The sequence below is a fragment of the Ambystoma mexicanum genome, chromosome 2q (assembly GCF_040938575.1).
Source record: "Ambystoma mexicanum isolate Mex_15411 chromosome 2q, UKY_AmexF1_1, whole genome shotgun sequence".
NCBI lineage: Eukaryota > Metazoa > Chordata > Amphibia > Caudata > Ambystomatidae > Ambystoma > Ambystoma mexicanum.
The window spans coordinates 640566848-640594339 of NC_090924.1; the positions used below are offsets into that span (position 1 = coordinate 640566848).

General features: G+C 48.8%; 1 protein-coding gene across 2 annotated transcripts in view; it reads left to right on the forward strand.

Moving 5' to 3' along the window:
- The window catches only part of PARN (poly(A)-specific ribonuclease), a 1047754-nt gene that overhangs the window by 652353 nt on the left and 367909 nt on the right, over nt 1-27492 (forward strand). For both annotated transcript variants that reach the window (XM_069647825.1, XM_069647826.1), the window contains exon 19: nt 2071-2126. In XM_069647825.1, coding sequence (XP_069503926.1) covers nt 2071-2126 — 56 coding nt within the window. The remainder of the gene's footprint in view (nt 1-2070; nt 2127-27492) is intronic.

Genomic DNA, 27492 nt, shown 5'->3' on the forward strand with positions numbered 1-27492 from the left:
CCTCTTCTCCCTCTGAGAGAACTCATGTACTAGAATTGGGAAGGGCTAGATAATTGAAAGGGTCTGCCTTGAAAAGTAAAACAAGTGTTGAAAAGTTGACTTACTTGTGTAACTTTAAACTGAGTGAATAGTTACAAAAGGTTATTACTTACCTTAGATCTGTTCTGCCATTCTGAAAAGTATACATAGGATTTACTTACCTTGAATAAGCTGTGTGCCTTCTTAAATCAGTATTCTCAAAGTCTTACTATCCTTAGAAACTGTCCCGCCATTCTAACAGAAAGTAGATGGGTTAACTTACTCACCTGTGAATTGGGTTCCGCTCGTCCCAAAAGCTGCTGGTTGCACTTTAAGGATAATTGTACGAGTGTCCCCAGTTTAGTCTTGCTTCCCCTGACTTGCTATTAGCCTGTCCAGCACAAGTCTGCCTAGATCATACGTACCTTTTAGGTTGCTGGTAGCTCCTTGCAAAAAGTATATAGAGGTTTTACATACCTTGCATAGTTGTGTGACATCCAAAAATAAGTTATTGCTTCCCTTAGTCTGTGAACTGAAACGCAACTGTAACTGAATATTACACCCCAAGGTCCAACTCCCCTAGAATAACTGATAGCCTGAAGAGTTGTAGGTGTTTACTGTTCCTGGAATAAGTGTGTTCAGAAAAGTATCTTATCCAGTTGCCTTAGTATGTGATTTCCTGCTGAGCGTCACAGTACTACTGTTTGGGTCTATTACCCTAGTATTGCTGTAAGTAATCCAACAGTAACTATTGGTTTTGACCTCCCTAGAACTAAAATATAAGGTTATATGCTTTGGTCTGTGCACCTTCAAGCAAAGTGTTGTGTTTTTATGATTGTGGTTATATATAATGTGATAGTAATTATTTCCCCCAAAATGTATCTGGGCCTACTTGTATTTAAATAAACCATTTATGTTTACAATACATAGTGTTTCAGTGTTCAACACTCACCTCAAGCGTACAAATAACATAGCACTGCCTGTCCGACTCTGGACTCGTCTGTGGAATCCCTGTCGACGCAGTAGAACTTTAAGGTATGCGTGGACCTCCACGTTGCAGCCCTGCAGATGTAAAGCAGGGGCACACCATAAGGGAACGCAGTCATCGCAGTGATCTCCCTGGTGGAATGGGCTCTTGGACGACCTGGCATAGGCCGGTTCGCCAGCCGATGACAATGATGCAGCCGGAGAGCCACCTTTAAAATGGAGGCCTTGAACAAGGACTTCCCATGGTTCACAGGACCAAAGTTCACCAACAATTGAGAAGTCTTCCGAAAACTCTTTGTACATGTTACGTAGAACTTCAAGGCATGAGCAACGTCCAGCTAATGCAAGGCCATCTCGGCCAACGACAAATGTTTCGGGAAGAAAACAAGCAACACCAAAGATTCTTTGAGGTGAAAATCCGACGGAAACTTCGGCATGAAGGATGGGTGTGTACGCAGTACCACCCTCGATTAGTGGAAAGTGAGATATGGTTGCTTGCGTGATAGGGCCTGGATCTCACCCAAACGTCTGGTAGAGGTGATGGCCACAAGGAAAGCCATTTTCAACGAGAGAAACTTGAGTGGGGCTTGATAAATAGACATAAAAAGGTCACCCATAAAAAGAGTAAAAGACTAGGTGAGAGGTGAAAAACATTCCCCTTCACCTTGGGACAAGGTAAAATAGTTACCTAGTCAAAGCAAAAAAAGTTCTGGGGTTGGCATGGCTCAGGTAGATTTATCGTAGATAAGAAAATCTTGCCTAAAATGAGCCTCAGCCAACAGTCTGTGAACTCTGGCGGGATAAACTGTTTTTACCTTAATTCAGGATTTGCTTTTCTAAAGCAAATGAGAAACCATTATATTCAGCATACCAGATAATGCAGCATCCACTTTGTACTTAAAAAGAAATATTTTTACGTCCCTAAGCGGAACTGCTTGAATTTCTAAACTTTCCAAAGCCCTAAAACGACTGGATTTCTCTTGTTCTTTGAAATAACATGTAGTGCTTTCCTGTTCTGTAAAATGCACGGCGGGACTTTGCTGATCACCACCTGTTTCTTTGCAGGTTGTTTCTCATGAGGGTGATGGACATTCCATATCTCAATATTGAAGGACCAGACTGTAAGTTAAGTCATTTCTACTGTGCATGTAATTTAATTTCATATCCATTTTTGTTGATTTTCTGAATGGAGCTCGTAAAGTATGTCTAACCTCTGCCCCTGGTCTGCCTTTGTAATACCTTTCTGCTAACGTCTCAAATAGTAAAGTAACGGGTTATTCCCTTGTCCACTTGATCAGCACCATCACTGGGGTGGACGCAGTCACCAATACAAATGCTTCAAAGAATTTTGCATATAGGCATCTGTTTACGCTCTCAAGGTCAGTATACTTATAACTGTTGGTGTAATACCTGCATTGGCTTGGCTATTTGGGAAGCCTGTTATGTTTGTACCAAATGTTCAAACTCTTACACTGCTTCACCAGTGATCCACCTGGACCAGAATTTAAATTCACAATATCTTATGTGATCAAACCCCTAGTTCAGTGACATTTATTTACAACCATGCTCACTGTGGCAAAGATTTATTCACATTTGTTGAGCGCACAGCAGCCTGTGGGCATTGTGGTGCTTGTTACAGTGGGTGATCATGGCTTAGTTACATACAGAAAATGCAGACAAGCATGCTAGGAATAGATGGTATGCATAGTAGAGGAAGCATACAGATATTGGGTATATGAGTGTAGACAGTTGAAGAGAATGGTTTTAAGATTTTTGCGGAAGGCATAGAGAGACGTTTCGCCTCTAAGAGCAGTAGGGAGCGTGTTCCATAGCTTGGGGGCAAGATAAGGGAAGCTTATTCCTCCTGCCTTGGCCTTTTTGATACGCGGTACCGTGAGTTGTTTGGTGTAGCATAGTCTAGTAGGCCTTATTGAGTGTGATCTGGATAGTGTGTCTGATAGGTAAGAGGGTGCTGAGAGGCTGATGCATTTGTGTGTGGTTGTGAGAATTTTGAATGTAATGCAGTCTTTGACAGGGAGCCAGTGAACAGTCTTTCTTGCCTCTGTGATGTGGTCTCCTCTGGGTATACTTTTTTGAGGTGCCAGCTAGGAGTGCATTGCAGTAATATAACTTGGCTCCTATAGTTGCTCTGGCAATGGAGAGGCAGTTTTCCTTGGTTAGAAAGGGCTTAATAGCATTAATACGTTTAGTGCTTAGTGCCGAGGCAGAGACAATGGCGCTGACTTGTTTGTCCATAGATAATGTAGTATCAATGTGGACTCCTAGAGTTTTAACAGAGGATAAGACTGGGATGACACAGTTGTCAATATGGAAGTTTGAGTAGAGCGAGTTGAGATTAGCTAATGTGGACTTTTGACCTATAATAATGATTTCTGTCTTGTTCCCATTGAGGCAAAGGCCATTAGTGGACATCCAAGCTTAGATGGTGTAGTAAATCTGCTGTAAGATAGTGGCGTCTTGGTGATAGATCCCTGTAAGGGGAAGGAGCACTTGGGATCACATACACCAACTATGCTGATGACACCTAAGTGCATCCAGCTTATAAAAGAGTGGCTTAGTGAAGAGATTGTAAAGAGTGGGGGCAGTACAGGATCTCTGGGGAACACCACAGTGAATGATAGTGGGCTCTGCATTTGCTATATTAGAGAACACTTTCATAGCTCTGCCTTCTAAGAAGGAGGTGACCCAAGTCGCTGCATGATTAGAGAAGTGTGCAGCATGCGTGAGATGATGATCAACCAAATCAAACGCTGCTAAGAGGAGGAGGAGGAGGAGGGCAGGCTTGCCCTTGTCCAGGATGTGTGTGATTTGGTTTTTTAAGTCTAATAAGGCAGTTTTGGTTCCGTGCCTTTTGCGAAAACCTGACTGTCTCTTACCGAAGATGGAGTTGGTTTCAAGGTAAAGTTGGATTTGCCTGTGGGCGGCCTTATCTAGTATTTTTAGGAGAAACGGGACAGTCGTAATGGGTCGGTAGTTATTAAGTTGAGAGGGGTCTAGCGTAGGTTTTTTAAGAGCGGGCGCACCCAGGCCTCTTTGAGGCTGTCGGGGACAGAGGCTGTGTTGAATGAGGCGTTGAATGAGAGGTTGATGAAGGCGGTAAGGAGAGGAGCAAGTGGCTCCGGACATTCCTTGATGATTTTAGGGGGGGAGGGCACACATCGCCTTTGCATTGTGATGGTTTGAGATGTTTAAGGATGTCCGACCTCTGCTTCTGTGATTTCCGTAAATGAAAATTTGGTAAATTGGTCTTGGGAATGGTCTTGGTCTGATGGTTCTGCTTAGGCAATGCCTTGTAATGTTCTGAGATTTTGTTTTGGAGGAGTTCTATTTTTTTAACCTAGCAGATTGTATGCTGGTGTACCATGCTTCATCTTTAATGATCTCATCAGTGCAGATGGGAGGGACTGTTAGTTCTTTTAAGATAGTAAAGAGTTCGTTGGTTTGGGAGTTAGCTTCAGTGATTCGATGATTGTAAGCTTTGGATTTAGCATTGAAGATGGAGTCTTTGTATTTTTTAGCAATGGGTTGGAAGTTTTCTTTAGGGATGTCACAGGGGTTGATCCGCAAAGTTTTAAGCGCCTGTTGCTTACTTTTGCATAGAGTATGGAGCTCCTATGTGAACCAAGAATTGGAGTGGAATGATTTTTTCTTTTTTGTTTTCTAAAGGGGCAACAGTGTTAATAGCACATGTAAGGGTGTCTTTGAATATCTCTGCTAGGATGTTAGGGTCTGGTGAGAATGGCGGTGCTAGGCAAGGAAGGTCAAGAAATGCACGGATGTTACCAGCCGTAAGTTTTGTTTTTTTTGCGCTTCTAGTTAAGGTGGCAGGTGCTGTAGTAGTAGATTTAGTGCACAGCATTAACGGGAAGGTGAATTGTAAACAGTTGTGGTGTGTCCATGGGAGGACAGTGTTAGAAACTATGGCTGAATCACAGTTATTATCTAGCTTATTCCTGCATTACAGCATTTTACTCATTAATAAACCTTTGAGCGTCCCATCCCAACAGCCTCCCAATGTTTTGACTCAAAAATTGTACCACCATAAAGAATGAAGTAAAGCTTTTAACAACTCCTGCCAAACGGGACTGGTGCCCCCTGAATTGAAATCTGCCAGGGTCATTCCCCTCCTCAAGAAGCCTTCTCTTGATCCCACCGTCCCTGCCAATTTCCGTCCGATCTCTCTTCTTCCATTCCTGGCTAAACTCTTGGAATCTCTGGTTTCACCCCTTCTGTCTTCCTTCTTGGAATCTTCTAATATTTTTGACCATGCACAGGCAGGCTTCAGACCTGGTAGAGGGACGGAAAGTGTACTTGTCTCCGTACAAGATATGTTCAGACTGGTTGATGCGGGCGGAGTAGGGGCCCTAATCCTGCTGAATTTATCTGCCGCATTCGACACGGTGGACCATTCCATCCTTCTATCACGTCTCGCACAGATTGGGATCTCCGGTTCTCCAGCATGGGGTCTGGCATGGATTCACATGCTCATGAATATTCCCCGTCGTCAGGCTGGGAATCCTCGGTAAAGAAAAAACCAGTATCAGTTTCGTTTCTGATCTGTCTTTCGTAGTAATAACCAATCACTGGTCTCTGCGTCATACTGACCACAGCCAATGACTGTCCTCTACCTAAGCACCGCCTCTGGCAGCCATCTTCAGATTTTTACCGCACGTTCATGTGTTGGGATCCTCGTGCTATTGCTCTCGAGCGTTAGTGCTAATTTTTTCACGTTTTTTCTCAAAAACTTCGTTTTTTCGGTCAAAAGAGCCTCAAGCTCCACCGACTCTCCATCCGATCAACGGGGACCCGTGTCGGATTCGTCTGCGCCCCTCAAGGGTGAAGATCTCGTCGAGCTACGCTTTTGGAGGACTCCAGAAGTTTCTCAGGCCCGGTCATGGCCCAGGAGAAGGGAAGCTCGACGCCCGGAAAGCTGTTCAGGGTCTGCCCTGGATGCCAGCTGCAGAACGTCTTCAAGGAGGACAAACACTCTTTTTGCCTTTACTGCCTACATGAGGACAAGACGCACGTGGAGAAGGACTGTGCGTTTTGCGGCAACATGTCGGAGCGGACCATGAAGGACCGCCATCAACGTCTCGCCAACTGGCTGGAAGGGAAGAGCCTGTCCGGCGAGAAGAAGAGGAAGAAATCCGAGCGGTCTTCTAAGACCTTTGAGGACGCCCCGGCGACGGGGGTCCAACATAAGGCCAAGCACCGCGAGTCCGCTGGCACCGGGAGCGCCGAACGGTCGGGCTCTACGAGCGCCATGCTGGGCGCACCCTCCCCGGCACCATCAACCACGAGCCAACGCTCTGGGTCGGGTAAGAGGAAGGCCGAGCACCTGGCGAGGCTCCTGGAGAGGCCCCGGTCGAGCTCGAAGGCGGAGGGGGAGCGAGGCACTGTTCCCCCCCCCCTCAAGGATAAGGCGGTGAGCGCACCTAAGGTGGTGAAGGCCTTAATCCATCCGGCCAAGCCCTCTATCGAAACTGTCGCGGCGGCCCTGGCTCAGCCTGTGGAGGCTACACCAGTGGTGGCGACCTCGGGGCTCAGAGTATCCCTGCCACCTCGGAGGGAGTCCTCTTTTGTGCCCATCGATAGGACCCCCGTGAAATCCCCCGTGGGGAAGAAAAAGGGGGGCAGGGCGTCATTGTAGATTCGGCCTCCACCTCGGAGGAGGAGCTGGTCGAGGTCTTAAGCCACGGCCTCGGCGTGGAAGAAGACCGGCCCGTCGGGATGGATCCCGACGCAGGTGACGACATCGTCGAGGGTACCGACGGGGCCCCTGATCGCCCGTCGGATTCCCCTCTGCCAGCGCCGCGAGACAGCTCGGCGGCCATTTTGTTGGCTATACAGTCCTTATGCTCAGAGATAAGGACGAGACTACCGTTGCCGACGGAACCTCTCCCGTCGGGGGACCCAGAACCGGGACCTTCTGGGGTTCCCCCTACCAAGAAAAGAAGGATCCACCCTCCTCCTCCTTTTCAGCCGTCGCGCCCCTTCCAGCCCTCCTCCCCGTCCACCCGAGGGGATGATACGGGGACTGACACGGCAGCGACGGGTACGGACGACGAGGTATACGACGAGGATGTACCGTCGTCGCCTCCCACCAGGGCTTCTCCTCCCGACGAGATTGGATCGTTCCACTCCATGATCACCAGGGCATCCGAGCTTTTCCAACTCTGCCCTGAGGAGAAGAAGAAGGAAGGTTTCCTTTATCAGCGGCGCGAGGCCAAGAGGAAGACGGTCCTCGCAGTGCCTCTATTGGACGACATTTGGGATGAGGGCCTCACCCTCCTCAAGAACCCTTCCACGACGCCAGCTAGAAGAGACCGGTACGAGAAAAAGTACCGGGTCCCGGACATCCGTCGTCTCCGCGGCGGCCAGGAAAAAAGCAGGGGGGGGTGCGGCCTCCACATCGACTTCCCCACCGGACGGCGAGGGAAAGAAATTGGACGCTATGGGACGCAGAGTCATCTCGTCTGCAGCGACGACGATTAAAGCTGCCAACGCCTTGGCTATCGTGGCCCGATACGACAGGGAGCGCTGGTACAAACTGGCTCCCCTGCTGGACTTCTTGCCGGACGACAAGAGGGCTGAGGCCCTGGAGATCCTGCAGGAAGGTGAGGTGGCTTCGGACCACGCCATTACCGTTGCGACGGACATCGCCGACACTGGGTTCTGCCAGTTGGGCAACGGCGTTTGCCTTAGGCGGCGTGGATGGCTCAAGGTACGGACTTCCGTCAAGACGTTCAGACCAGAGTCCTGGACATGCCCTTCAATGGGAACAACCTGTTTGGGAAAACAGTGGACGATTCCCTTCAGGCCATTAAAGCGGACACCGAGACGGCCCGGGCCCTTGGAGTTCTGCAACAACGACAGACGCCCTTTCGGAGCAGCGGAGGCAAGGGCGCCTCCAAAGGTTCCGACGGCGGTTTCTCCTCCTACCGTCAAGCGGCCGGCTCGTCGTCTCAGGAGGCCTACAGAGGACGAGGCAAGTCTGGCGGACCCCGCCGTCGTCGCCAAGGAGGTCAAGGCGGCAAAGCCTCGTCGAAGCAGGATTGAACCGGCCGTGGGGTCGGGCCCCCACCGAAGCACCCCGGTGGGAGGCCGGCTGGCGAGCTTCGTCAGCGTGTGGGAGTCCATCTCCACCGACCGTTGGGTGCTGGACGCCTTGGCCCGGGGCCACGCGCTCAAGTTTCAAAGAAAGTGTCCGCGCGTCCCCCCCCGTGGCCAGGAAAGAACTTCACGTCCCTCAACTTCTCCTGGAGGTAAAGGCGATGCTCAGGAAGGGCGCCATCGAACTCGTCCCACTCAGGTTTGTGGTCCAAGGGCGTCATTACCAGTTCAAAGCCCTCCCCTTCGGACTACGGTCGGCACCCAGGGTGTTCACCAAGTGCCTCGCACCGGTGGCGGCGCAGCTGCGCCGCGAAGGGATCCACGTCTACCCCTACCTGGACGACTGGCTCATCCGAGCCAAGACGAGGGAGCTCGCCGTGGTTCACACGGCAAGGACCGTCCAACTTCTCACGGACTTGGGATTCTCTGTGAACTACGCCAAATCCCACCTGGTGCCCGCACAAGATGCTCTGTTTCTGGGAGCGAGGCTCAACACAGTGTCCCTTCTGGCCTCCCCGTCGGAGGAGAGGACCAGGACCATCCTGGGCAAGGTGCAGCGGATGTTGGTGGCCGACGCGGCCAAGGTGAGGTCCATCAAGTCCCTCCTCGGAATGATGTCTTCCTGCATCTATCTCATTCCCATGTGCAGGCTCCGGATGCGCCCGTTGCAGGAGTTCCTGGACGCGCACTGGATCCAAACGACGGGCAGCTTCGAGGAAAGGATCACACTCGACGAGAGTTTCTGACGAGCGATCCGGTAGTGGGGCACCCGCGCGCATCTGACGGCGGGCATGGACTTCCAGACCCCAGCCCACCAGGAGACAGTGACCACGGATGCCTCCCTGGAAGGGTGGGGAGCGCACACCGAAAATCTGCACGCAAGAGGCCTTTGGCTCCCGACGGAGAAATCCCTACATATCAACGTCCTGGAGCTCTGTGCAGTGTTTTGGGCCCTCAGGTCCTTCCTTCCGTCCCTCAAGGGCAAGGTGGTGAGGATCTTCACCGACAACACCACCACCATGTTTTACATCAGGAAACAGGGCGGAACCAGGTCCCCAGCACTGTCCAAGGAGGCGCAGGACCTGTGGCATTGGGCAGTCGCCCAAGGGATGTTTCTGGTGCCGTTTCATCTGGCAGGGATAAAAAACACCATCGCCGACTCACTCAGCAGGGAGCTGCGCTCGTGCCCCGAGTGGGAACTACGGCAGGATCTAGTGGATCGCCTCTTCAGACGGTGGGGCACACCCCAGATCGACCTGTTCGCGACGGCGATGAACTCCAAGTGCCGGAGGTTCGCCAGCAGGTTTCCCCAGGCGAGGAGCATGGGCGATGCTTTCTCGTTCCCCTGGGATGGCCTGTTCCTCTACGTGTTCCCTCCTTTGCCACTGCTAATCCGGCTCGTCAACCAGCTCAAGAGGTCACGGTGCAGGATGATCCTCGTCGCACCTGCATTGCCGAGGCAGATATGGTTCCCGGACCTTCTGGACTTGTCAGCGTCCCCGCCAATCAAGCTGCCGGTGGACGCGGATCTGCTCTCCAGGGAAGGAGGCGCCATCCTCCACCACGACCCGAAATCGCTGAACTTGCAGGCCTGGCTCCTGCAGCGCTAGAGTTTGGAGGATACGACATACCGGCCAACTGCAGAGAGGTTCTTGCACAGGCCAGGGCGTCCTCGACTCTTAAATGCTACGGACACAAATGGAAGAGGTTCTCTGTCTGGTGCCACGCACAGAAGATTAACCCTCTACGGATTATGGCTCCCCAAGTACTGCCGTACCTGCTGACGCTGGCCAAAGCTGGACTGGCACACGCGTCCATCAAGATTCATCTTGCTGCGATCTCCCGATACACCAGAACCACGGGGCGGACGTCCTTGTGGTCTCATCGTCTGGTGAAAGAGTTCATGAAGGGACTGTTCAGATCGTTCCCGCCGGTGAAGGCTCCGGCCCCGGCGTGGGAGCTCAACGTGGTGCTGACCAAGCTCATGGGACCTCCGTTCGAGCCTCTGCACTCGGCCCCGTTGAAGTTTCTGTCGTGGAAAACAGCGTTTCTTGTGGCCATCACCTCCGCACGACGGGTGGGAGAGATCCAGGCCCTTTCCTGCAAGGCCCCGTACTTGACTTTTCACGACACGAGGGTAGTGCTCAGGACGCACCCCTCCTTCATGCCCAAGGTACCGTCGGACTTCCATCTCAACAAACCCTTGGTGTTGCCTGTATTCTTCCCGTCGCCTTCGTCGCCGGCTGAGAGGACTTTGCACTCGCTGGATGTGGCTAGAGCGCTGAAGTTCTACGTGGACCTCACAAAGTGTTTTCGGAAGAAGTCACAACTCTTTGTGAACTTTGGACCTGTTAATCAGGGGAAGGCTCTCTCGAAGGCTTCCATTTCCAGATGGCTCTCCGGCTGTATCATGTACTTTCATCGGTTGGCAAACCGACCGCTGCCTGGCCGTCCGAGAGCCCATTCCACCAGAGCGATCGCAGCTACCACGGCGTTCCTTTCTGGTGTGCCCCTGCTGGACATATGCAGGGCTGCTACGTGGAGGTCGACGCACACCCTCACGAAGTTCTACTGCGTCGATCGGGATTCCAGGGAGGAGTCCAGGGTCGGCCAAGCAGTGCTGCGCAACCTGTTCGCCTGAGGTGAGCCTGGTGAGGAGGTAAGATGCTTAATGTTGAGTTTGATGCAATGCTTAATGTTGAGCCTTTGCCACCTCCCGTGGTTGTGCATGTGTGTACTGCTATGTATTCTTTATTCATGAGCATGTGAATCCATGCCAGACCCCATGCTGGAGAAGGAACAAGTTACTTACCTGTAACTGTTGTTCTCCAGCATGGGTCTGGCATGGATTCACATGCGAACCCTCCCGCCTACCCCTCTGCGGCTCTTCACTTGGTCATACTGCCACTTCACGTGCTTCCAAATCTGAAGATGGCTGCCAGAGGCGGTGCTTAGGTAGAGGGCAGTCATTGGCTGTGGTCAGTATGACGCAGAGACCAGTGATTGGTTATTACTACGAAAGACAGATCAGAAACGAAACTGATACTGTTTTTTTCTTTACCGAGGATTCCCAGCCTGACGGGGAATATTCATGAGCATGTGAATCCATGCCAGACCCATGCTGGAGAACAACAGTTACAGGTAAGTAACTTGTTCCTTCTGTTCTCGCCTGGTTCACTTCCTTTCTTTCTGACCGCACCCAGACTCTCGCCATGCCTCCCTTTCTTTCTGCCCCTTGTGCCCTCACCTGTGGTTTTCCCCAGGGATCCTCTCTCTCTCTGATCCTGTTCAACATTTATATCTGGGCACTGGTCTGCCTTATCCGCTCCTACGGACTGAATTGTTATTCCTATGTGGATGACACACAGATCCTGATCCGGCTTGATCAGGATCAATCTGTGGTCGCAGCCCGTCTTCATGATTGCCTCAAGTCAGTCGGTATTTGGATGGACCAAAATTGGCTCAAACTTAATGGAGATAAAACGGAAGTAATGCTTGTTGGCTTCCCTCCTAACCCGTCATTATGGACCACCGATTTCTGGGCCACATCGTTGGGTCCACTAACCTGTCCGGTGAACAAGGTAAAGAATCTGGGGGTTATCCTCTCTGCCTCCCTTTCTATGTCAAATCAGGTCTCGGCTGTCTGTCAGTCCGCACACCACCAGATCAGGGTTCTAAAGAAGGTGCTACCTATGATCCCAGAAACCATGCATCCCCCGGTGGTGGCGGCACTGGTTCTCTCACGGCTGGACTATTGTAATTCCTTGTACTTATCCCAACCGACGGGTCTGCTACAACGCCTCCAACGTATGCAAAATCTGGCAGCCAGAATGGCCACTGGGTCCCCCTATGGCGCCCACATCTCACCGGTACTTCGCCGTCTCCACTGGCTACCGGTGGCACAGCGTGTTAAGTTTAAGTTATTATGCATTGTCCACCGGGCAATTCATGGCTTAGGAGCGGAATTCCTTCAAGCTAAATTTTCCCGATATATCCCGGATCGTAACCTTCGCTCCTCTACAACCAACCTTCTTAAGGTCCCCAGGTTCAACCGGAAAGACATGGCGGCAGAGCCTTTTCTATTACCGCAGCCAAGCTCTGGAACACTCTGCCACTATCACTTAAATCCTCGGCTAATCATCTGGTTTTCAGGAAAGCTCTGAAGACCACCCTGTTCTAACGTTTCTGCCCTTATTGTGTTCCCTGAGCTCGCAGCTTCCCTACCAGCGCCATGCCGCCTCTGGGCGACCGTGCGCTATACAAATATATATAACATAACATAACATTAACAGGCTCTAAAATCAGCTTCTGGCTATATTATCACCCACTAAGACACTAACTTTTTGGAATGAGGAGCTGAAACATGGCATGCAGCAAATTGCATTTCCATATGCAACGCAAGCTATACTCCTACGTCCCGTCCCCTCCATACTGTATGGGCGTCCCTCGCTAGGGACTGAAGACAGAACCTTTTTCAAAAGAAAAAAACGCTTCTTCCCCTTTTAGATGTGCGGCACCAGGAGCATGCGCATCTCCTGACTCCCCGCACCAGCGCCACTCCCCAGGCCCCTTTTCTGCGTCCACGGGAACGGACCGCTTTCCCCAGCGTGCCTGGGTTTGGCTTCAGCCTTGTAATACCACGCGCTCTTCCCCTGATACTTTCTTCTGTCTTTTGTCTTTTGGTCTTAGTCAGATGCTCGGTCCTCTGGCACTACACTCCTCCCTGGCGCATGTCGACGTCAGCGGTTTCAGCAGGTGTCCAGCCTGGAAAGGGCTCTTCCCTACGTCTGACCCCCATGCTCTTTGCCTCCGCTTCCTTGGCCTCAATCACGGCTGGGAGGGTTGTATTGCGCGTGATGCGCTTACGCTGCGCACTCTGAAGAACAGGTTAGTCCGGTGGAGGGGGCTCCTCGAGAATTCTCCTCCAGAGGACTTGAAGGACTTCGTCAGACACAAGTTGAGGCCCAAAGTAGGGCCGCTTTTTTCCATCGCACCCGCAAAGGCGACTCCTTCCAAAGGAAACGCCTGAGGAGGAGAAACCAGTCAGGTTCTCGCACCAGCACAGGTACCGAACCTACTTCAGCTACCGTCTGCCAGGCCCGGGACAGGGGGAAGGGGGCAGTCATAAGATCCTTCCGGGGACAGTGCTGAGGGACCACAAGGTTCTTTTTACAGGTGTCTACCAGAGGGGCTATGCCCTAGTACCGGACAGATGGCTGAGGGGGCGCCTGTATGCAGCACTACCGGCGGTTCAGCTGAGGAAAACACACCTACCAGGCCCTGTCCTGAGATGCAGGGTAGGTCTCATGCTCCACCGTCAAGAGTCCTGGCGGAGGCCGGGCCCAGCGAGGCAAGCACCACGACTTTGACACATGGCATGCAGCCCGACGAAATGTCCGCCGTGCCAGACAAGATGGCCGCTCGTCCTATACTGCCCCCTGGTGCGGAGCAGGTGTGATAACGAGTTTCAAGGTTGGACTGGTCTCAACCAGGTACGTGGCCTAGATCTTATCCATCTGCGTCGCAGGGCAGATTTACCCCGCACCCAGCAAGGCAGAGTACGCTCAGGCCCCAGCAACCGCCTGCTACTCCGTCAATACCACCTACCCCCCCACCAGCCTGTGAGGGCAGGTTTTTTTGAAAAGTTCCTCATGCTTATGAGGTCTCCTCAGATGGGGTCTATCTCGGGATGTGATCAGGGACATGCTCCCGCCGGTCCCACTGCCGGCGCCTATAGTCATTCCTCCCATGGCTCCAGCGCCTCAGGCCCCCCTGCAGCCCCTGTTGCCCACGCCGGGTTCTTCGATCCCAGCTTCCCTGCCTCCCACATTTCATGCGGTTCCACACCAGCCTCCACTGCAGCCTCCGGTTCCTACACCGCAGCCTTAGTCACCCAGCACTCCTCCCTGATCAGCCAGACAACGACGTGGAGGAGCCTGAAATGCCATCCTCAGCTAAGGCCTTTCATGAACGGCTTTCAGGTTTGGCCAAATACTTGGGGCGTCCTCAACCTGAGGTCGAACAACGGGAGGCGGGGGTGCTGGCCGAGGTCCTCACTCCACACCTTGGCCAAAAAGGGGTAACTTAAACCCCATTCGGCCCAGCCTTTCAATTGGCACATCAACGCCAAGTATAGGCAATTGGAGAGGGATCCACTCTTGCTGTCGGCATACCCTCAACCGCACTCTTCGGTGATCGCTGCGGCATCACTCTACTCTGTGCCTCAGTCGTCCTCGGCCACCTCGTCTTCGGTGCTTCTAGGCAAGGAGAAGATCATCTTGGAGGCTTATGGAAAGAATGTTTATTGCAATGCCTCACTGCACCTTCGTCAATCCAATGCAGACGCCATGCTGGCAACCATTAATCAGAGGCTTTGGTGGGAAAGCAGACTTACTTCCAGAACTTCCGATGCAGAGTCAGGCACGTTTCAAGGCGGGCTGGCAGAAGCTAAAATGGTGGCTCAGGACATCATGGAGTCCACTGTGGCGCACATTGACTCCTCCAGCTGTGCCATCTGTATCGCCACGAACATGAGGACTACCTAGCTATGGACTACCAAGTTCAACCGGGACATCCAGAAACGTATATTGGACCTTCCATTTGAGGGTGGCAACCTCTTTAATTCCACCACTGATGAGCTGGATGAGAAGAAAAACAGTTCCCAAACTGTGAATTCTTTATCCTCACAAAGGCCACGGCCAAAGCATACACCCAGTCGCAGCAATGCTCTGACAAGGGGTGGGCCTTTGGCGGGTTCCGGGGCTTCGAGGAATAGAGGTCGAGACAGCCTGACCATTCTCAGTCAGCACAGGCGCAAACAGCAGAAGGGGAAGAGGGGTGGGCAAGGGCTTCTTTCTGTCTCCCTCCTCTGCCCCAGCCTCAGAGGGAAAGAAGGCATGACGCGCCCCTTCGGATCCATGTGTCTCCGGTGGGGGGCATGCTTGGTGTCAAATGTTTGCGGACCCCCTGGATCCTATCCGTAGTGTGCACTGGTTACCGTCTACAGATTCCTCCCTCTCCTTCCCTCCACTCCCACAGATTGGGACAACAACTCTGTTGGTGGAAATGTGTTCACTCGTCGAAAGCCAGGCAGTGGAAGAAGTCCCAGCGAGGCTTGGGCTTATACTCCGGGATTTTCACGATACAAAAGAACCGGGCTGGCCTGAGAGTTGTGTTGGACCACCCTGAACCTCTTGCTCCCTCTTCAAAAATTCAAGATGGTTACGCCAGAGCTGATTGCGGAGACACTTAAAAGGGGAGACTGGAAGTACTCCCTGAATCTGAAGGACACGTAACTACACGTCCCAATTTGGCAGCCTCATCAGTCCTTTCTACGGTTCAGGGTCATGGGCTTCCACTTCCAATACGAGGTTCTACCCTTTGGCCTCAACTCAGCCCCCAGGGTCTTTACCAGACTTATGAATGCAGTGGCAGCCCTTCTCAGGGCCCAAGGTCACCATGTCTACCCGGACGACTGGATCGTCAGGGTTAGATCCCCGCAGGCAGTTCTACACACTTCCACCACCTTTATGAACACACTCCACGAACTGGGATTTTCCATCATTCTCAAGAAGTCTCAGCTGCAGCCTACGCAGAGCCTGACTTTTCTGGGCCTCATCTGGGACATGAGCTCTGAGTTTTCCCCTCTGAGGACAAGATCACGGCAGTCAAGAGGGCCACAGGTCATTTTCTCAGAAGATAGGTGACCTCTGCCTGGTGGTACCAGCATCTATTGGGTATCATGGCAGCTTTCCTACTGGGATTGCTGCTGCTCTTCGCAGTCTCATGGAATCGGGAGCGTGGCTCCCAAGCAGAGCTTGTCAGCATTCCTCCCTTTCTCCACCAGGACTTTGTCTGGTTTTCCATGGACTGCAACCTGCTGACGAGCAGGCCCTTCCGGCAAGCAGCACTGCAAGTCACCATCACCATGGGTCCCTCCCTGGAAAGATGGGGTGCTGGACAACCACAGCGTCAATGGAGTCTGGTCCCTCCAGGAGCAGGAGTCCATATCATTTGGCTTGAGCTGAAAGCTGCCTGACTCGCTCTCAGCCTTTCTGCCGCTTATCAGCAGGGGTGTGGGGGGGACAATCCTCATTCAAACTGACAATTCCACCAGCATCAACAAGTAGGATGGCACCAAGTCCCCTCCTACCCCCCTCTGTGCAGCCCAGCGGTCAGCATGTGGCAGTGGGCCCTGGAGAACATCTACTTGAGTGCAATCCACCTCCCAGGGGAGTCCAACCTGGTGGCGGACAGGCTCCGCAGACTGGGAGCGGACAATTACGAATGGCAGTTGAACAATCGGGTCCTGCTGGGGTTCTTCAGCCGATGGAGGCATCCTCAGTTGGATGTTTTTGCCACCTGGTACAGCAAGTGCCCTCAATTCGCATCTTGGCAGGGCCGTGGCTCCCTGGCCAATGCCTTCCAGATAGAGTGGAACAGCATTACCGCATATGCTTTTCCTCCCACTCCCCTGGTTCACAGGGTGATCTGCAAGATAGGATATCACATATCTGTAGGACCTGGGCAGTCACAGGTAGCTCTGTGTCAAGCTATCTATGCTCCTTTACACTTAAAGTAGAAGCAACATAGCTCCCACTTGACATACATTTTGATTCTTCTACTGGTGGTTCCTGAAACATGTGGGAGGCTTTTGCATAGATTTTAGTAGTTCCTCAGTTCTCCATTTAGGACATGTCTTTGTGCTCACGGGCAAAATATGCCCAAAGGGCATTTTTACCTTTTACTGTTATGCACTATGCCTATAGCCTATAATTGCTTATTTGGAAAATTAACTATGGTCTTTGGGTGTATTGTGCCCAAGATTGCTTTCTTAACTCCCAGACTCCAAAGGATGGTTCAAGGTAACAGAACTGACACCCTTGTTATATTGGGTTTGTTTATGGGCTTCCCCAAGCCTTAGGAAATATTTGGAGTTATTACTAGATATACTCCTACAAGGACAATCTATTCCCTGATGCAAGCAGACAAGATCGCTGCTTTCCTTTTTAGGCTTGGAGCTGCCATGGTAATCCCTGTGATATTAATGGGCGGATAAAAAGTCACACCAGTCATTATCTGATGAAACAGCACTGAGCGATTGAGTGCAGGTGGGCACATGGCCTCAAAGACAAAAAATGGTTACGAAAACTATTTAGATATCCATTAAGCCAGCCATTGCCCGTTCACTGTATATTGGATTTCACCTTGGTACACTCCCGCTTGAACACTTTGTGAATTTTTTTAGTTTAATTCTGATTTGTGTCAGTATTGCAGCAATACAAAGGAAATGATATTTTTCTTCCCTCTGTTTGGGGACTTTAGGACACTATCTGAAATCGATTCTAAGAAAGAATTATTTTACTGAAGTGCTACACTGATATGGTACTCTGTTTTGCCAGATGTATTCAGAGCATGGTTAAGCAGGAAAAGATTAGCATAGTCATTTGAATTAGTTTGTGGAGAAAATGTTGTTAAAGGAAATTATCTGCACTTTTTTCTTCTTTTTGCACATATTACTTGAGTTATGGGATTATGGTTTGTAAAATGTTAAATGCATCTGATATTTATTTATGCCTCTGTGCCTAGCTCTGACTTTTTTTTTTTGTCTAATGAAGCTTCATGATGCTGGTTCAAGTGTTTTTATTTTCAAAATTATAAAGTACTGGTTTTCTTCTGTTCAGGCAATTACTCTAATGGGCTTCCCTCTGAACCTCCAGTGGGCTCCAGCAGCCCTATCCAGAACACCCATATTCCCCAGGTCTTCCTTCTATCGAAGGCTGGTTGTAGGTGATGACCTAAAGGCAAACAGCCTTGTGTATCTGGTACCCTCTGGGGTTCTTCTGTGGGTACCATGACTTAACAATTCCCAGGTTTCGCAACAGGAAATGGTGGCCTTGTCATTGGCAGACCCACCCTGTACCATTCTCCCATGCACAAACTCCTTTCCCTGATCTCACTAAACCTTCCACCCTACTCTCTCGCCCCCTCACCCTTCCCTCCTACCCTCTTGTCTTCTTTCTTGCCTCCCTCTCTGCTGATTTTAACACTCAAAACCCCACTCCTCACCTCTGCACACCATTCTTCCCAGCTGCTCTCCCCTACACACAAACCCCTATCTGCACTTTTGTCCCCCAAATCTTACCACTCTCCGCATATCTCTTCCTCCCTCTTCCTGCTTCACTCCATCCTCTCCACTACTGCCTTGCACTCTCCACCCTCCTACCATACACCCTATCACTCACGCTTTTTCTTCCCCTCTCTCTACCTTCTCTCAATTCACACATACCCCTTCCCATAGTACACTACATACAACTGGTACCACTCACCAGCACTCTGCTCTAAATCTACCACCAACTCATTAGCCCTCTGTTCCACCATCTGTCCTCTGCCTGGTCTCGCAGCCCACCTCCATGCCTCCTGACGCTCATTCACTCTCCTTTTATACTGTTCTCTTCCCCGCCACCTTTCAAGTGTTTTCCAGCGCTCACCTGACTCAGTGGGCCAATCTGTGGCTGCTCTTTCCTCATCAGCTGGGTTATTTTTTGCGCATTTGTAAGGAGTTTATACATCAAGTAAATTGTGTTTCAAAGCGCCCACAGGGCAACAGGGCGGGAACATGGGAATGAAAATCAAATAAAGCAATGAAAGATAGAGGCTGATCTACTAGGCCTTGTGAGCATACAGAACGTGCAAGTGCAGTTAGAGAGAAGGGATGAGGGAGTAGGGGATAAGTGCTAGGTGTATCACGACAGAAGCGCTAGGGAGTGAGCAACTGTGTCTAGCTGGAGTGGTCAGCTGTGTGAGAACCAGAAGGTGTCTCACCCACTAGTCCCCAGGGATCTGTCATCCAGGTGACCAGGACACAGCCATCGCTTTTGGATCCAGTGCTTGGGTGTGAACTTCTGTGGGAGTGTTAGGCAAGATTGTATGCAGTACCCTTGACCTCCTGGCAATAGGGACCCAACCTTAGGTATTAGTCTGAACTACACAGGTTGATGGTGTGGCTGATCAACCAGGCTTATCTCAAGAGGGGTTAATGTAAGCAGTAATGTTGTGACAGTTTCACAGTAGCAGCTATTCAAATGTACGCTTACACTCAAGGTTTCTTGATAAAACAATTATTTTATTTCAGTCCGTTGTATAAGCCTTCTTCAGAAGGGAGAAATATATATAACACTTATAATACACTTCAAAACACACTTTCTCTAAATCAGATGATACCCATTGGGGATGGCACACAGACGCGTCCTACACCCTCAGGTGACTTAAATAGCTAGGATACTGTGGACATTGATTTATCACTGGTACATTTAGAGCAATACTGAGTTTGGTGTAAAAGATAGACTAGAGGAATAAAACAAAGGTTAACACATAATTAACAAACAGGTGAGTACTTTAAAACCTTCCAATGCAGAGTAAATTAACCCTTTCCTGTGGGGAAGGCCAAAGCACTAAGTCGGAGGTAAAGAGGAGTCTTTCAGGGAGCCGGGACAGCCACTGTTAATTGCACAATGTCAAGGGGAGCTGAAGATCTTCTTTACAGGTAGGTAAAAAGGTCTTGCACAAAGTTTTCAGAAATGTTTGTTGAAAATGGAACATTTGAAGGGCCACGGGCTGGGAGGCTTGTGAGGGGCAAAGCTTTAGCAGCTCTGCAAGGTAGCCAAGACAGGTCTCAACTGCGAGCAAGCATGGCTACACAACAAGAGGCACGTTCTCTTACGCTTTAAAGTACCTCTGATTAGAAGAAATGGTTCCAGCCTGCTTCTGTTCCTCTGCAGATCCTGTTGTTCCTGGGCCTCAGTCGTGGTTACAAGAGGGAGGTGGTCAGGGGACAACTGCTCTGTAATGGGAAGGTCAGCGGCAGCAATGGGCAAACTTCAATTCAGTGGTTCTTCGGTGTTTCTGCTCCTCGCGTCTGCCAGCAAATGGCAACACTGCGGTTCTCGGATACCACTCTGCACGTTCTTTGCCTGTGGGGTCCAGCACTCTGAGGTGGCTCAGGCTTCGTCAGTCCTGCATCGGGGAAGTCCGGAGGATCTTCCTTGGCGCTCGGGTCTGGCTTAAAAGCAACGCACACAATCTGGTGTTCCTCTCCCTGGTACTTCGGTTCCAGCAGCAGTGCAGTGGAAGTACAGCCACCTCCAAGAGGATGTCCAGACGGGCTTCCTTTGGAGTTGATTTGTCCCACCAACTCAAAGGGAGAAGTCATCCTTGCAGGGCTCCTCTAGTCGTGGTGAATTTGGAGCTTCAGCACAGCAGCTGGGCTTCACCAGGCAAACCAATAGCCCAGGAGTTCCAGCAGGCGTCGTCTTCGGATTCATTCGTCCAGTGGTCGACACTGCCTTCCGAGCCAAAATGCCTCGCCTTTTATGCAGGTTTCTCCCATTAATTCCAGCCTAGCTGTCAATCACACAGCAGGGTGGCTGTCCTTGCCCGACAGCCAGCCGGCCAATCACCTTTTGGGTGCATTCCTGTAACAAAGGGGATTAAGCACAGGCAGTTTCAGGCACCTCCCTCCCCTGCCTGGCATACTGGAGCCAGAGGCGGGCTTCACTTGTGAATCCTGCCAAAGACACAATGAACAAAGGCACCAAACCTGGTTTGGCGTGCAGAGTAAATCTCAAGAAGGACCTTTGCAGCAAGAAATGACAAAAGAAGACTGGGGCCATTTTGACGAAATTGGCTCCCATGGGTGCTTGCGAACGCCGCCCGCGTTAAAAACACACAATGGTAGTAAAAAGTAAACCACTGCCACCAGCCATTAATTGTAAAATGGTTAACCTAAGGAGAAACTAGACATAGGAGATACTAAATAACCCTGCCAACACCCTATGGTAAGATAGTGTGTGCTGGGTCTAGAAAGTTACATTTGTAAGTAAAGTCAAATTCACTTCACTGCTCTTGGAAAGTTTATCCAAGAGAAGGTATTTTAAAAAAAAAAAAATTGACAGTTTTGTAAGAGAAAACAAACTTTTTGTCATCCTTGTGCGAACTTGTACCAAAGCCCTTAGCTAGCTCTCACACGGCTGGGCAGCAGCAGAAAGAAGAGAAAAATGAATAAATAGGACGTTCGCTGTTAATCCCAAGGATAAAACAAGAAGGAAAAAAGAATAAGCAAGACTAAGGACCAAGAAGGAAAGGCAAGAAAGAAAAGAATGTTCACATGTCACATAGACAGGCAGGACTATAACGGCCAGCACTCATTTAAATAAGGTGCTAACCATAAGTTCCCATCTACAATTTAACCCCATGCAGATTTTCCAACTACTATCATGTTTCTATTGATAATATCATGTCCATAAAGTATATAGCTCTGCACGTTAGTTGCACGTTTGTTCCTATTATCATGTAGCTCCACCATTCGAGCATGTTTCAGTTTTTTGGTGCATAACGTTCCAGGTGCAGGGAGCGTTGGTCAGCAATCTCTACGCATTCGATCAGCAAATGTTTGATAGATTCTACTTTCTGGCAGAATCAACAAATGTTTGTAGTTGTTGGATCTTTTATTTTCATCAGTCATTCGCGCGTGTGGTAAAGATTGAGACGTAATCTCAAGAACTGATTTCTGTGATAATACGATGGAAATTTGGTGAGATATTTAGGCAATTCTCCTACTTTTTGTGACGTTAGGCCTAGGTCTATTGCAGTGGCCAGTGCAGATCGTTTTTCTGTATTCACATTCCACTTCTATTGCCTAAATTTTTCTTTTGCCAGTTGTGGGATGTTGATGACCAACGACATATATTCAGTTCTGCCTTATCTAGAATAGCCATTGTTTCCGCTTCCCAGCTATTTAATAGGCACGCTGAAGGATCATTACTTTTGTTATTTAAAATTCGATATGCTTTTGTTACCGGAAATAGTCTCATTTTCCACAGGAGTAAAATTGATTTCCACTGTATTAAAGAGTGTAATGATTCGAGACCTAACTCGTGCCTTAATGCCACCATTGAAACTTATCTTGGGAGTTTAAGGACTTTGCGCCAAAACAGGCTTTCTAGCTGTGTCTTAAGGCTTGCATCAATGTTCCACCCTGTTTCACAACCAAAGCATTCTGCTGGTGTCACTTTTTACTGATAGAAGGCGACTAATGGTTGCAGCGAGAATTTTCCATATTTTGCATGCAATTTTAATCCTTGTAACGCAAACATTTTCATATGAGATAAGATCTCATTTGTCCAGCTCCATTCTCTAATGGAGATGTTGAAAGACACTCCCAGGTAACGAATTGCATCAGTTCTCGATAGTGTCTCATTATACACCTTCCACCTGAAAAGTTCGCTCTTTGATTTGGTTTTGAGGCCTATTGCGACAATTTGAGATTTTTTTTGCGTTTATGGTCAAAAAATTGGCAGATAGATAATTCTGCAAGGCTTGCAACAGTCTTTGAAGACCTATTTATGTGCAATCGAGTAGCACTATGTCGTCGGCATAGATTAGATGGCTTACATTGTTTCCATTTACTTTCGGAGGGAACGACCGGGATTATGCAAGAGCAACAGGAAGATCTGCTATGAAGAGTTTGAACAGCAGAGCAGCAAGAGGGCAACCCTGTTTTACTCCTTTTGTTTGAATTTCTTCTGAGAGTTCTCCCTCTGCGTTAAGGCGTACACGAATGCTGGTGTTTGTATGTAGAGCTATCAGAGGAGCAAGTCACTCATATGGACAACCCCAGCTCTGCAATTTCTGCCAGAGTAGTTGGTGATTGATACTATCAAAAGCTTGTTTTAGGTCAATGAATGCTAAAAACAGTCTTTTTTTTTTTATGTTTTATTGCATCAAGTTTGACCAGATTTAGTAGCATCAAATTAAGTTCTACGCCAACTCCTTTTGTGAATCCTGTTTGTGTCTCGTCGTACAGCTCGGCGTCTTCGGCCCACAGGGCTAGTTTCCTTTGGAGAAAAGTGGCAAATAGTTTCCCCATTCCATTGTGTCTAGCAATGCTATTGGGCGATAATTTGCCGGGTCGTTGCGGCTGCCCTTTTTAAACACGGAACTACGATTGCACTGGTCCAAGAGTCGGGAATCGTTGAAGTTTTTGCAATGTGGTCGAATAGCGCCTTGATAAATTTCGCCCAATTTTCTTTGTTCGATTTTAACATCAGATATGAATTCCGTCAGGGCATGCAGCCCGTGAGGACTTTATTTTTTGAATTGCCTTCACAATGTCATCAACCTCTTCAATAACATCCCAATTTCCGGTTTCTAGAATCGTGTTGCTATAGCTAGTTGTAGTATCGTTATTAAAGACAGCTGTAAAATGTTTCACCCAAGACGCAGCATTTACGCCATTTGTTAGGGTGCTCATTTGATTTAGAAGACCAGAATTGATGATTTTCCATATATTTCGGCTGTCTTTTTGAACCAGAAGGCGCAGCATCAGTTCAACTTGTTCTTGTCCTCGTATGATGTTGAAGGACTTCAACCAATTGCGGTAGCGTAGGCATCTCCGGGCTATCTGTAAAATTTTATTTTGTCCGCCGGATTTTCTTATCATTTTTAAGTCTTTTCTTAGAGTTTTCTTGGCTTCCCATAATTCAGGCCTAAAAGGATGTTTGTAGTTTCTTGGTGTAGACTTATGCGAACAAGTGAACTGTTTTAATAATGACGTATATTCAACTTGTGAGCTCTGGATATAGTTGTAATTATAATCCATAGTCAGTTTGTCAATTTGCCTGCTATTTATTCTCAGACAATTTTGGGCACTATTGATGTCTAAGTGCGTTTCGTGTTTAAGGTGACTTTGTTTATATGGATTGTCCCAGGATAGCACTAGTGCGTCATGGTCACTCGCATTGGAGTGCTTTGTTGTTAGCTCTGAGATGTGCAATTGTAAATTTTCAGAAACCCAGATATAATCCAAGGTTTTCATAATGTCCCGTCGATGCCACGTTGCAGATGCAGGAATGTCGCCTCTGGTGCAACCATTCAGCATAACACAGCTGCGTATCGTGAGTTCGTAATTCCATTTGGTTCCACGATCGGAGCATTCCGTTGGACATTGCAACCTTGCATTTGGATCGCAATCTTTTGCTTCATGCAAAATTTAAGTCGCCACATATTAGAATAAATGGGTCTTTAGACGATGCATTGCAGTTGTCTATTTGCATTGTTACTGATGTTAATAGGCTGAATCGGAAATCATGGCAGGATTCCAGTAGGTGTTTAATAACAGTAGTTATTGTTTTTGCAGGTTTCCTGACTGGTCGCGTCTAGAGATCTGGAGGGTTACTGCTTGAACAAATAAATGTGGGTATTGGATATCAATCACTTCCCAACCTGAGGAATTCTTTATCATGGCCAGAAGACCAGAGAAAGGGCGACCAAATTGATTTTTGCCGGCATCATTTAGAAACAGCGTGTATCCGTCACATGAAGGAGTTTTTCGGAGCCATGTTTCTTGGAGACAAATAAAAGTACTTTTTATGTCAGAAGGACCTCCTTCTTGAAACAAATGAGAGAATCCACCTGTGTTCCATGATGTTAACAAATGGGTCATATTATTTGACCCTGCGTGATCCTATACATTTCGTCTTGGCTTGTTTGTGTCCCCAGGATGTGCAGGCTGTTTAGGTTGTTGCCACAGGGCTTCCCTTTGTGACTTATTAGAGGAAGGTTGTTGCTTTTTTGCATATGTAGAATTTAGATGGAGTTGCTGCACCTCAGGCTCTATTAACTCAAAGCCAAAAAACAAATTTTTTGCATCCAGAAGCGGTCTTGCAACAGTTCGAGACCTCATGTGTAGAATAACCCAGTCTGATCGTGATTCAGTTTTATATTCTACTATGGCAATGTTGTCGGATCATATATAAAGTAAAGCAGGTACGTTGTGAAGCAACCTCATTACGTTGGTTCTATTTAGGTTCACTTCATTTTTATCTTCCAGAATATTTTCAAGTTCGAGCTTGCACCAGTTTTCCTTTCGGGAGACTTGACTCTCAGATCTGTCACGGGTGCTACGTTGCGTATGATTTTTCGTTTGGGCACTCGTGAATTTTGGGTTAAGTTTTAGTATTGAGTTTGCTGAGGGGTCCAGTGTTTTACATCGCGTCCTTAGTCGATCATTGAAGTTTACTTGCTGTTTCTTTTCTCGTGCAGGTGGTAGCAATTTTGCCGGGCCTTTAGGATATTGATCATTGTGTTCAAACAAGCCGCAGGATGCATTGTTGCCTCTGACATCTCCCAGCGGTTCATGACCATGATTTTCATTATTTTCACTTTCGGATTCTCCATCTTCATCGACAGTATAAGTTGATAGGTCACAAAGATTGATAGTTAGTTCCAGCGCTGTCAACTGAGGGGCTAATTTCTTCTCGTCTACGTTTAGCGGCCATCGCTACACACGTAGCAGGATCTATTGACTGATTATTGTTGCTATGTTGATTATCTGACTGTTTTGTCCCCAAGGAGGTTTTTGCAGTGTCAGGTCGTGGAGGTGTTGTCAAATTTCTTATAAATCTTTTGGCATATTTTGTGCGGGGATGTTTTGGAACAGGGCCTTTCTTCGTTGTTCTCATGGATTTTACTTGTTTAGATTTCAGTAGTGCTGGCATAGCAGTCGGTTTTATTGATTTAGCAGTGCCTGAGAAAATTCCAAAAGAGGCTGTGTGATCTGCTACTGTTGTAGTATTTTGTTGAGCGTTCGAAAGTGGGGCGTTGGCAGTGGTTGATTTTCAAGCTTGAACCGACAAGGTCTCTTTGCTTGCTGTCAGTCATTTATGGGGCCGTAGATAAGGTTCTACTGTCCACCACTATCGAACCATTTGTCATCGATGTGGAAGAGTTTGGAGCTTCCGTAATTTCATTATTTATGCTGGTCCCATCAATTTTATTCCTTCCTCCAATTGATTTTTCAGCAACCTTTGGTTTCAAGATGTCAGCTGTCCTGACCAGTATATCAGATTGACCATCTCGACAGTTGTTCGTGTCTAGGTCGCCGTTTGCGAGCTTGCAGGTACAGCTGTCATTCGATGACCACCCTCTAGGCTGGACCGCCACGCTGTGCCTTATCCACTTAGTGCATTCAACTAGGGCCTCGGCCAGGTCGACCTATTCAAGGGCTTCTCGCTTGGTTATTTCGTTCAAGCGAGCGTGCCACTGATGTGTGGCCGCAGCTTCTAAGTCAAGACGGTCACTCAATTGCTCATTAAGCTTTTCCAAGGCGGTCACTTTGTTGTTTACAGTTGCTAAAATGGAATTTTGTTTGCGCACTGCATCATTCAGAGACTCATAAAGTTTTGTGAACGGTAATAGAGCGATTGAGGTTGCTGCTAGCACATTGTTATGGATCTGAATGCTGGCTGCAATAGAAATATTTCCCTTTGTGTTTGCAGGTTTGTCAGGTTGATTACTAGAGTGAGTTTGGGATGATCTGCCTCTTGATTGTGCCTGTCTAGGGTGAGATCCGTCAGAATGGATACTGTCAGAACTTGAAGTATGGGTGCCATTTAGCTGACAGTCGTCCGTTGTGTCCAGATTAATCAAGCGCACTGTCGTTGTAGAGTCATGCTTTGTAGCTGCATTCTTAGGTAACAAGTTAGCTTCTTTTCGCATGGTGCTCATATTTCGTGGTGTTGCTCGACCATAGTTCTGCTTATTTAAGAAGCTATCATTTAAGCACTTGCACATCAGGGTGAAATCTGCTTTTAGGCGTTCCGTAAGCCGTGCTACTCGCACAGCTGCATCGTAAGACATTGTGGTGCTTACATTTGGTGATTGAAAAGATGCCGCAGTGGACATATCTGCTTCTTTAGTTTGCAGTTCTTAGAGCGCCAATAACGCATGCCCATTGGGGCCAGGTTCTCTTCCATGGTCACATTCACTCTGGGTTGCTTTAGTTTGCAGAGTCTGTGAAGTTGCGTCTTGTTTGTCTTGTATCATATCAATTTGTGAGCAATTCTGTTCAAGTGGAGCCCCACATTGCATATTGTTGACTTGTACCGAAGTTAGCGGCTGGATGGTAATCAACTGTGCTGCAAGTGATATCACTTTTCCAATTGACGGCGACCGCAGCTCCAGCATGTCGGCATCAGTAATGTCAAACAAAAAAGTAACGTCTGATGCATCAACATAAACGGTGGGCGGTGGAAATGCTCACAGACCGCAGATGGGTCTTCAAAGTTGCAATGGTTTGCCTTTTTGCTGGTTGTCCGATGGTCAGTCTCTACTGTTAGGGAAGGTAGGGACTTTCCGATAGTCTTCTGATGAGCTTTTGTTAGAGGCTGAATCGGGGCGGACATGGAGATTGAGAGTGGCTGAGTCATGTCAGCTGCCGTATCAGCGACCGTGGTCGCGATAACTGGCAGAGTCATTCCCTCTGTGACAGCCGGCAGAGACTTGTCGAGTATTTCA